This window comes from Ambystoma mexicanum, chromosome 6p (assembly GCF_040938575.1).
Source record: "Ambystoma mexicanum isolate Mex_15411 chromosome 6p, UKY_AmexF1_1, whole genome shotgun sequence".
NCBI lineage: Eukaryota > Metazoa > Chordata > Amphibia > Caudata > Ambystomatidae > Ambystoma > Ambystoma mexicanum.
Genome location: NC_090935.1, coordinates 1147258005 through 1147270296, shown reverse-complemented (window position 1 = coordinate 1147270296; position 12292 = coordinate 1147258005). Strand labels below are relative to the sequence as shown.

General features: G+C 41.1%; 2 protein-coding genes across 4 annotated transcripts in view; one reads left to right on the top strand and one right to left on the bottom strand.

The window, feature by feature from the left end:
- Window positions 1-12292, top strand: part of DOCK8 (dedicator of cytokinesis 8) — a 1170453-nt gene that overhangs the window by 552506 nt on the left and 605655 nt on the right. The window lies entirely within an intron of this gene.
- LOC138510242 (angiopoietin-related protein 3-like) overlaps window positions 5907-12292 on the bottom strand; it is a 43793-nt gene continuing 37407 nt past the window's right edge. For both annotated transcript variants that reach the window (XR_011280349.1, XM_069625757.1), the window contains exon 3: window positions 5907-7447. Coding sequence is in view for 1 of the 2 variants with exons in the window: in XM_069625757.1 (XP_069481858.1) it covers window positions 7403-7447 (45 nt within the window). In the remaining variant the exon portion in view is untranslated. The remainder of the gene's footprint in view (window positions 7448-12292) is intronic.

The window sequence follows — 12292 nt, the reverse complement described above, 5'->3', positions numbered from 1 at the left end:
TTGCTGTTTGAGTCTCAAAGTGGGGCACTAATATGGTAAATGGCCATGTTCTTTGCAAAGAAGCCACTGACCACACAGTGACCCACATACCCACAATGGGAGAACAACATTGTGTGTAGCTTGAAGACACACTGATAAAATGTGTTATGATAATAGAAGAGAAAAACCTGTAGTATTAAAGTAGTGGGAGATAAAGCATACCAAAACCTGTGAAATTCAGTAAAAAACGTGTTAGGAGACCGCTAAATGTATCATTTCAACACAACAAAACCTTAGAAGATCTGTGAACATGTTTTAAAGTGATGCTAAGTTGCTCATTTAAAACAACAAAACCATTATAATTTGGCATATGTTGGAATCTGTCTCGGGAAGATAGCTCAGGGGCAATGTGCTCGCCTTGGAAGCAAGACGACACGAAGCAGTGCAGGTTCGATCCCCGGGTCTGCGCTTAGAACCCTCTTGTTATTAAGCACGTTATAAATACCCTATCATATCTAAACCACCTTAACTTTAAGCTCCCCATTCTGTAGCCCACGAAAACACTGATGATATCACTAATGGCATCATCAATAAAATCACATGTGACATCCCCTATGATATCAGTAAGGACCTCATTGGAAACCAAAGCACCCTGATGACATCACAGATGACATTACTGATGACAATATGTATGGCATCATCAATGATATCACTGCAAAGTAGTCAAATAACTCTTGCTCTATTTCAAGGCCTATGGCTAATATATTCTATAGGTGTACATGTGGTGCATGCTAACAGAGATGTACTAATATCATTCCAGTATGTCATACATAATTAAATGGAGAAAAATATTTTCCAGCATCAAAAATAATTAAAGAATACCCTGTTGAAAGCAGTCAGTTCTTCAAGTACTCTACAATTTCATATACACTTTAAAAATCACAACTTCCTTATTACTAATAAGTTCTGCCCTTGAAGCATGCAACAGTATTTGCTTGTAATTGTCCTTCGGGGATCATGTGACATGGGCATTACCTTTTCATCTAGTTGAGGCCTACTTTCTCCTTGGTAAAACTGACAGTTAATTTGTTGTGAGAGTAAAAAGAAAGGGATATGGGAATTTTCTTGTATTTCATTTACGTTACTTTCCTTCTCTGGATTGCTGTTAAACTGCTCACATCCATTTAGGTCTTCACCATGCTCTGAAAATCTATAATGTGGACTTTTTAACATGTGACAGCATATAGATTACCTTCAACATATCCTGATGGCCAAAGTTACTCGGAGTACTCAACTTAGTAGACTGGGTTTTCACGCATCTAAGGACAAACATATAAAGGGACCAGTTTGTCTTTTGATTTTAAATACTCATTCAATACTGTCTGACTCATGTCTGTTATAATATCACTGGTAAAAACAGTATTTATAGTTGTGAAATGAAAACAAACATTTCATTTGACCATACATTTGACTGCCTATCTTTCAGATGTGATCCACTCTATTAGTGATATCATTGATGATGCCCTAAGTGATGCCGTAACTGATGTCATACGTGATGTCATCAATGATGTCATTGGTAATGCCATCAGTGTGCTTATGGTCTGTGCAGTGGTGGGGGGGGCAAAGAGCTATGGTGGCGTAGTTTCCAGCACCTCCCACATTTCAGGGGTTTTGTTGCATTAAACCGGCCTTACAAGTCACTTCAATTTAAGTTTTGCATTGCATTTCAAGGGTTTATTGTTTTGAACTGATTCATCTTAACTCTTCCATGGATTCTACTGTTAGCTGCCCACTGCCCTACCGTAGAAATGGTGAGTGTGTTCGCCAAGTAAGAGAGGTTACTGGTTGTCACTGCCTTCAACGTGATGCAGGCAATCTTGTAAGTGATGTGAGTGAAGATAGCCGGCCTAAACAGAAACACCTTACTCTAATTAGGAGGCACATTGTTGTAAAATAGCAGCTGTACCATAACAGCAATTGATATACATCCAATTAGTATTAAGCAGGAACTTCAACTCTTTGCGAGTGATGCATTTATGACCAATTTCTGGTATAGGGAAGAATTTTGCCTTGGATCCCACTGGGACGCCCTATTTGGATACAATTGTTTTAGAGTTAAAGGAATTTTCAAGCCCTGAGGAAGACCATTCTGAATGTGGTCGAAACACGTGTCGGCTGTTTTGCCCTGCTTGAATAACAATTAAAATGGTATACATCCTAATAAGGTTCTGCCTCTTTGAATTACAATAGGCAGTTATATATTATGGATTGTGGCACAAAGGTCCAGTTAGTTCTATGGATTTGATGATTTCTGAAGGCAGGGGGTTATTGCCTTTCTTCTAACATATGCCTTTGCTTGCCTAACATTCTTTGTATATCTATGGATGTAATTAGGATTAAACGTGTTTTAAGGTTTCGAACACAGGTGTGGGAGTAGCTTCGTAGGGCGCAGCCTCAACCGTAGGTATTTATTCATAAATCTAAACTATTCATAAATCAACTTCAAGAAGTTTAAATGGGTTTGATGGCTCAGCTACCAAGCTGCATCTTTCCTCCACTATTTTGGGTTTTCTCCAAAAGAATATAATCTAAATTCTGCGTTTGTGCTTTTTTGACTGGCACAGATTATGGACTGACCGTCTACGCACATTTTGGAGATTTCCACTACTGCACTTACCCACTTTCATGGCCCTTGGCCAGATATACCAATAAATATTTGATCGGGTATTTGTGAAAAATTGGGTATGAATTGCATAAGAGGAGCCAAGGTAATGGAATAGTAAATACTGTTTTGTAGATAGCTAATTGTAGATAGGTAAATTTGTTTAATTATAGCTGGGCAGATAGTATTACAAATTCTTAAATACATATTTGGCATAATATTTTGTATAAAAACACATGAACTTACCCTTGCCAACACTAATGTACACATAATAATATGGTTTCATTAAAGAAAACGCCCGTTTTTGAAAGTCTATTTGTTGTTTTATTTTCAAGAAAAAACATATTTAAAAACAACTGTGTCAAATTAGTAAAAGCATTTAATTTACATCAGTGAAAACAACGGAAACCGTCGTTCTTTTGGACACATCTTGGAACAATCCCACAGTTAAACATGTGTATTTTGCCATCTCTATGCATTATTAAAGAAAGGTCTTATCACAGATGTTGTGGTACATTCCTTTGAGCGCTCATCGAAGTGTTATACGAAGAACAGAAGGGGAACAAAAACTTGACTAGCATGTGTGGGAACAGGAGTAGGAGTATGCTAAGGATTAGAGAGCAGGAGACCTGCGAACAGTCAGACAGGTCTCTAAATATCACTGGCATTTATTCGAACGTTCTGGGCAGAATAGAATCCCCACAGATTTGTTTTCCCCGCCTATCTATGATAGTGAGTTATACGAACTGACAAAGATGATTTTGCGGGCCTTAAAAACAGTGAGTAGGATTTACGAGATCTGTGTTAGTGCACCTTGAGTGTATTTCGACAAGAACAGCCGCCTTTACTTCAAGCATTGCTCTCTGGAAAAGCCTGGAAAAGCACATATCAGTTACTCCATTTCAAGAAAATGCCAGTTTCCCCATTACAAGCAAATGCCCGTTTATCTATAACAAACAAATGCCAGTTCTAAAAGGAAGGACAACCCTTCTCCATTTTGTTGTACTGCCCATTCTTGCTGATATTATTCGGGAGAACAAAGGGAGCGCAACAGCAAAAGTAGTAACCCCCTGAATGACAAGCAGTGATAATTCCCTAGTTTGTTAGAATATTTCTCACTTGTTGGCATCCAACATTTTGCTTGGGCAAGGTGCAGGGCGTAGGAGGGAAGCTGCAGCTCAGACCGTGGACAATTAATTGCCAGTTTTCTGCTTGAGGTGTAATTCCAGTCATTTCTATGCCAAACAGTAAGCCCTTAATGTTCAGCTCTTTTTCACAATAGTGGTTGCAGAACAGAATAATAGAAATCCCCTATATCTGGGGAAGTGTTGGAGTTTGAATAAGCATAAAATACATAACAGGTAGCACTGGGTTTTCGATAGTTTATTTTGTAAACCTAATATTTGTGCGAAACACGTTGCCTGTGGTGTTGTCGACGCTATATAAAGAAACACACACAGTAAACTCAGCGATGTAGTGAATGGGCAGGTTGAGAGGTTCATTTCAAAGCCAGCTTCTGTCCTACTGCCAGAACCTGGGCTGTCCACAGAAGCTTGCCTATGCAGGCGCTGCATAGGGAGCGCACATCAAAAACACAAAATGTGAAATGATAGGTCCCGAGCAATAGCACTAGTAAAGGCAGCAAAGATAGGTTGTGCTTTAATGTAATAGGCGTCAGAAGAACATTCATTGCGAGAAAGGTAGAGTGTAATATAAAAAGCTAAGTCGGCGTCAATGAGGCCATTACACAGTGGAACGGGCTGAAGAACCTCCTGTGGCCCTTTCCGAAGGGTGATCACATCGGGGTATCAGGTCTTTGTAAGTGGGAGCCTCGTGACCTAATGGAGCTGAGAGAGGATGTTCTCCCCCGTTGTTGATGGGAGGAGGTGTAGCAGTTCCCCCCTGGTCTCCTCCCTCTGGGGGCAGCGTCCAGACGGATCTGCGTATTGTTGGTCCCCATTTTTGACGGCACAGATGAGCTGAAAACAACGGGAATAACTGCTAGGGGAATAATCGGAGGTTCCGAAGCATTCCTTCTCTCACTGCTTACTAATCTCATTCAATCTTCCTTTAAAGGGATGGTTCGGCCAAAAATGTTTATTTCAAAAATAGATAGGCAATATTTAAAAAAAAAAACGATTGGCATTTTTTTTTTCAAAGTCCCTATGTAAAATTTTTAGCAATTCAAGTTCAAAATTTGCAAAAGCAAGCACATGGGCGCATCCATTTTGTGAAATGGATGCCCGCCTGTGCTGGCTTTTGCGGCACTAATGAAGGAAAAGCCAGCCAGCTGTAGTAAACAAAAGCTACCACTGGGTGGCTTTTCCTTCATTGGTGCCGGGACTCGGAGGACGCGGACCGGAGACTACAGGCAGAAAAGCTGCAGCTGCATCTCAGTAAGTGCTATTTTTTTTTTTTAAATAAGCACTAGTTGCAGGTTTTTTCTAAGTTTTCCGGGCTGGAGGAGCAGCTTTAAAAACATTGTATTTATGTTTGCGGTAGCTTTTGAAGCGACCGCAAACATAAATACAACGTTATTGTGTTTGAAAACGCTGCGGTTTTTCTTTCTAAGTTTTTCTCCTCCGAGCCTGAGAAACTTAGATAGAAAAACCGCAGCGTTTTCAAACACAACCGCTTTGTGTTTCTGCCTAAGTCTGCTTTCCCATTTGGGGCTTTAGGGCTCCCCACGGGGAGCCCTAGAATCCCAAATGGGAAAGCAGATTTAGGCAGAAACACTGCAGCATTTAGCATTTCCCATTTGGGGCTTTCGGGCCCCCCGTGGGGAGCCCGAGAGCCCCAAATGGGAAGTCAGCTGTAGGCAGAAACACTGCGGCATGTAAACACAACCTTGTTGTGTTTCTGCCTGCCTTGGCTTTCACTTTGGGTCTCCGGTGCTCCCCTGGGGGAGCACCGGAGACCCAAAGTGATAGCCACGGCAGGCAGAAACACAACGCGGTTGTGTTTGAAAAACGCTGCAGTTTTTCTTTCTGAGTTTCTGAGGCTCCTCCGAACCAGAGGAGCCTGAGAAACTCAGAAATAAAAACCGCAGCGTTTTCAAACACAATAACATTGTATTTATGTTTGCGGTCGCTTCAAAAGCTACCGCAAACATAAATACAACGTTTTTAAAGCTGCAGTTTTATTTCTAAGTTTTCCAGGCTCCTCCAGCCTGGAAAACTTAGAAAAAAAACGCAGCTAGTGTTTATTTTTGTTTAAAAAATAGCACTTACCGAGATGCAGCTGCAGCTTTTCTGTCTGTAGTCTCCGGTCCCCGTCCTCCGCGTACAGCACCAATGAAGGAAAAGCCACCCAGTGGTAGCTTTTGTTTACTACAGCTGGCTGGCTTTTCCTTCATTAGTGCCGCTAAAGCCAAAGCAGGCACAGCGGCGGGCATCCATTTCACAAAATGGATGCCCCCATGTGCTTTCTTTGAGCTTGATTTGCTCAGAATTTTACATAGGGACTTGGAAAGAAAAATTGGCAATCTATTTTTTAAATAAAATTTTTTGGGCGAACCATCCCTTTAAGTGTGCAGCAGACAACAGACATGGGTCCAGAGCTTGCTATGCCTGGGGGCTCAAGGTACAATTCACTGATGAGGGAGAGCAAGGCCATGCAAAGGGGCTGAGACCTAGCAATTTGCGCAGCTTTCTTGCTTGGGATTATGACAGATGTGCATATGGTGTTTCCTCTTATCTCATTGAACAGACAATCCAAGCATGATGGAATCTATTGTTGCCAAGAGGAGTTGACTTAATTATTTCCAGTCGTCCATGTTTTGCTGCCTAGTGCTAGAAATTAATGAACTGTTGTCAGCTGGTTTTGGGGAAGTGTAACGTATCTATATGCACAAAAATTACTGCAAAGTGCATTGTACATATTTCTTTCTACTTTCCACAAAATAAAATGCCGATTTGATACATTGGGCCACATTAAGACCCCAGCGGTAGCCATGCTGGTGAAAATGGCATGGCTGCCGCCAAAGTCGTATTTTTTTCAGGCGCCTGGCTTTGGGCTTTCTGGCGGTCCCAGTAATTCCCCAACGCCAGGCGCCGGAAGAAGTAACTCCTCTTCCAATACGTGTCCCATAGGACTTAATGGGAATGGGGAGGACGGAAACACCGGCACTGTGTCAGACCTGGTGGGAGGGATGGCACTCACCCGCAGAACTCTGAGTGTACCGGCCTGGTAACAACGGTGCCGGTAGCTTACCGGCATCGTTGTTACCGGACCGGCATACTCATAATGAAGCCATTGTGTAAATGTACATAGCTTAGTGGCTAGCCCAACAGTGGTCCACTAGTTTAGAAGGGTAACTCGTCTTATACAAATGTAAAGTCGATGCAATAGGATATAATTATTAACTCAAGAATGTTCATCCATGACTTTTTAGTTTTCTCAGTGACCTTGAGTTTCCAGAAGTGAGACAGGCATGACGATACCTGAGTTCCATGTTCATTGTGCTTTGGGAAATCGCTTCTTCAGTCCTCTATGGTCAGTCAACAACCTAATGCATTCTGGGGGGTTGAAGTTTTCGTTAAATTGGTTGTAAGAATCTTGATGTGAAGGATTTCTAAAAGGAAAGCCCAGGATTGGAAAGTGGTGCCTCAGAGACATGGCGTTATCTGGCTACCCTAGACCTCAATGAATAAGGTGTTTTATTTGTTGCTGCAAACTTTCCAATTGTTGCATAACTCAGTAATGGACGATGGCCTTGTAAGCCTTCTGCATCTTGAAAAGCTGCACATGTGTTTCTCCAGATCATTTTCGTCGTTGACACCTTGATTTTCTTCTCCGTGATCCAACCTAGAAAATGCATTATAAATGTAATGACAAGTTAGCAGCATGTTAGGCGTCAGGGTGAACTATAATCTCTTGGGCAGCTCAACAAAAAATGGCATTTGCATTAATTAACGGTTAGCATTAGTGCTGGGCTCCTCAGTCCACTGTATGGTAAACGCCAGTTAAGCCTTCAGAGTGAACAAGAAAGTAGGGAAATAAATGTAATAGAATTTTATATAATCACAATTGTTCTTCCGCATCCTCATCAAGTATATCTTAAAAACCTTACTGGACTTCACTGTTCACTGCATCGCCCAGCCCCTCTTTAATCACCAAGCTTATTCAGTTTCCATATTGACACGTCTCTGCCTACTGTTGACACGCCAACCCAGTGTATTCCCCCACATTACCCTCGTCACTTTTTGCTAGTGCCACCCAGTCCCTGTTCCCTGGAAGTTTCGAATTAACTAAGTGTTTTTGTGTCCACCACTTTCATTAGAAGGAATTTTCATACATTGACTATCAATTCAGTGGAAAGGTATATGCTAATGTTACTCCTGAATGCCTGCTGCCCTCCCCCCACCCTTGTCTCATGTTGTGCTAGCTGGCACTCAGTGTACCATTGTTCTGAAAAGTGTGCCTTTTATACTACTGCAAATCCCAGTAGAAATGGGAATGCCTCTCTCATCTTGCTTCCAGCTCCTCTTCTCTTCATTGTATGTATATTTTTGCATTATTATTTATAAATGAAGTCATTGATTATTTTCTTTTTTATTATTGAGCAGAAATAGCTGGGAGGAGCTTTCTTTTTGGAGAGTTTTTTTGCTTGGTCGTGAAGATCCATTTCTCGGAAAATAGGATGCAAATTCTACTCAAGAAACGTATCTCTTTACAAATGGTCCCGTAATTACCAGGATGGTCACTTTAGTTGCAGTACTACTGGATATCCTCAGCTTGTGATTGGGAAAGGTGTTAGGTCATCTCATGGGACAGAAGACTCCCATAATGGGCACAGGGGTGCCCACCGCTCAAAACTCTCCATGGCAAAGCGTGAATCCCCTCTAGCGCTGTCTCTGAGTGCAACTCTGCAGGTCAAGCCACTCTCCCAATGTTGTCGTTTCTGGATCTTTATATGAACGTATGTGGCATGATGACTGTGGGTTAGTGGCGCAATACAAGACCTCAGATAGATCGATAGAATTAATAATGATCTGTTTATATGTGCTATCAGAGGTTCCAGTGAAAGGTGGCTTTCTGGATGTATTGACTTGTAGTGGATAGATACTTGGTCCTGTGCGCTATTCACTCGGCCTATTCAATTATTATAATTAACAAATGTAAAGTATCCAGCTGCGGGAGTCTCACAACCTGAGAATCCTCCACAAAAGATTCATCCTATAATGAAAATAGTTTTTTGTATGTTGCAAGGCTATCACCGCGCTTGGAACTAATAGTCCACATCCATAGTATTCTGTTTAGTAACAATTAAAGTCCACACATTGTAAACAAAATGTTGTTTTCTTTATATTCTTGTCGTGCAGAACAACAATGGTATAGCCGACAAGTGTTTCAACCTCTGCGGTTGTTCTCAAGGCTATTTGTATCCATAGAAACCAAATAAAACCATAAGCACATTGATGATCATTATCATTGTAAACAATATCAACATAGAAGATACAATGAAAACAAATCATGATTAGCCATTGAAAGAAAAAGGTGTACATGTAGTCCCTTCTCCCTTTCCATGGCGGCCAGGACGCAGCTGTGACCGGCCCGACAAAGGCTTTGTGGGCTGGTAACAACCCGACAAGGGCCAATGAGCTTGCTTGAACAAGTTCATTGTCCCTCGTCGGGTACAAATAGAAAATCTAGCAGCTTCACAAGACGTGTTGTGCTATGAGTATTTGTGGCCCGCTAAAACCTTACTATATTAGTTATGGCTTATGGCTACCTACATTCCTGGCTGAAAAACTACTGACAGCTTTTTAGATGATTTTACACCATTTTTACACAACTCTCTTCTTTGCAAAAATAGATGGAAACTGCTACTCTAATTTGTGGCTACTCATCTGCCTTTATGAAAATATGAAATGAAGTTCAAATTCTTGTCTAGTTTCCTGAGGACAGAGACAGCGCCAATGCCATACTCCATGCCACAGCTTCTTTTTCATTCCCTCTTTCTTTTTCACCTGCATGCACATTGATCACAAAAAAATACACATGTGTTGTATCCAGACTAAATTAAGGGAACACCATTTATTCTTGCCTCCTCGGGTTGCATCTGCCCCTTCACCCCATTTAGAAAACCTTAGCCAGGTTACTTCTGGGCTTGTCTAGATCTGACCACATCTCTGAGGCATCCCTTAGCAAAACTAGTTAAAGATTCCTAACTTGCACTAGCACATTATTTCTGAGAGTTTGTTATTAAGTGTATTGCTCATATCAGACTGTTGGTATTGCAATGTAATGTGTTTTGATTATGAATTGCACTTATAGGTTGGTCAAAATATGCACTGGCACTTTAGTTAGAGATGTATCTAATAGATGACCATTGTTGTCAAAGGATTGGGAATGTTTTAATTACTTTCACATGATACCAAAAGTCCTAACACTGCTGTTGTAATTGTGAATGTGAATTGGGTTTTGTAATTGGTTTTAACATGCATTGACACTTTAAATGGAATGAATATTATTCCTTGAATTGGTGGGTAATAATCTAATTACTTGAACCTGCATTTGTACCTTTTCGAGAGCTGTTTACTATGGTCTGTGTACCTGAGATTATGGTTTAACTCAGTCTAGTAGAAATAGGAACAATATTTTACCCAAATGCTTTTTGGAATAGAACTTGTTGTGCCCACTGGGGCTGTACAACTAATGTGGAATGAGCACTTTTGGCTGATTGATTTAATAATCTAACTATAGCGCAATTTGATTGCACAGTGACCATGCAATGCCTGCACATTGGTTATGTGTGTAAGAATAGATACGATTGAGATCTTGAGGCATGGGATGGTAGTCTAACAGTCTGATTGGAGCAAAAGATGCCCACTGGGGAGAAACGAGTAATACCCAAGAGATTTTACATTGTGAGAGTCTTATGAGCTGCCGCTCATTTCCAGAGTCTTCTAAGTTGCTGTCTCCGCAACACAACCATGCATGATGCAATGCATAGGTTTTTTTGTTATTTGTTAGATATTTTATCTTTGAGCCGAACATTTTGGGATATTTAAACATTAGAACTGGGAATGTAATTTGACACTAAACCATTGAGTGTCAAATGTTTTATTTGAACATGCAATGAATTATTGAACTAAAAAGAGTACAAGCCTATATAATTTGACTAGTCCAATATGGCTGGCAGTTTTTAGTATCTACAAAGACCAACATAGATTGATCACATGATCGTGAAAGAGTTGGTTTTACTTCCTGTTTGACCCTAGATAAACAGCTCAAAGTATTAGGCTTCAAATCTAGCCTGAAGACGTCCCCGGGTTGGAACGGAACGCGTAGTGCTAACACTACGGCTATGGAGCCAAGCAACAATTTGTAATTCCATGCTGACTTGTGTTTCTTTTAATGTTTTTTATTTAATAAAAGTTACATTTTAGCACTATTCTGGGATTGAGTGCTTTTGCTTCAAGCTGTATAGTGGGAGTGTGTTTTTGACATATAAAGTGCACTTCACTGAGATACAGTCTAGTTTGTGATATATATTATGGCAGTTACTAGTAACTGAAGTTTATGAAGTTTTGCCACATAACAATTTTTTCACAATAATTTGACATGAGAATAAATGGGGATTGCAAATGGGAATTGCCATATGTCTGTTTCAGACTCCTAAACCAATCCTTAGAGAGGGGCTGGATTTGGGAGGAGGGAGAAGGGCAACTGTCCAATCATATTTTCGAGAACACTTGCAGGGCAATGCCCAAGTGTGTAAACTTGATGTCATCACCAGTATATAAAGTCAATGCGCTATGAGGAAGGGACAGAGCTGCTCAAATGTACCATGTGACAGCTGCAAGGGAACACCAGAGGAGATTGCTGAGCATTGCACCTGGGTGAAGCTCTCTATTGCTTGAGAGACTTAAAAAAGATGCCTGGGCCCTATGGTGAAGAGGGGGAGGACATCCGTGCGAGTGGAGTGATCAGACCTCTGCCCTGTCTTTCAAGAGTGTCCTGAAATGCAGCTGGCTTGCCTTGATTTTAAACAGAGGCTTACAATGTGCCTCCATTTTCCTCTGGCCCTTAGGAACTGTATACATGATTAAACTTAAACTTAACTTCATAGGGCAAATCACACTGGACCAACTGTCAGTCCTTTACTGCATGCAAAAGAAGAACTGTCTCAGCCCAAGCACACCCAACAATACTTACTTGTTCAACAATGTACACACACACAGACACCATTTTAACACAACATATCTAACAACACATACCACATCCAACAGTAAGCACTGCCCCCACTACATATTGCATTCATCCTCCCGAATAATAGCCTCTGCTCTTTTTGCTGACAATCACTACTGTAAAGCATAAATAGAACATTTCTCTGCACCACTGCACCAAGGAAAAACGTGACACATCTTACAAGCCAAGCATTCCCAACATATGTATGTGGTTGTTTTGATTTGATCTTTAAATGGCACGTGCATTGATGGAGAGACAAATTATCTGTGCGTTTTACTCATCTATACCCTTTTGGATCTGATTCCCTGGATGGAGCGGGCCATAGAGTGGGGAATCTCCTCCATGCGTTCCACCCCCGGTTCCACCTCTGTGCAGGGAATTTGCAAGTGTCTCTGCCCACATCACATTGTGAGGCAGGCAGAGCGTCTGGGATCCCTACAGATCTTGGCAGCTCTC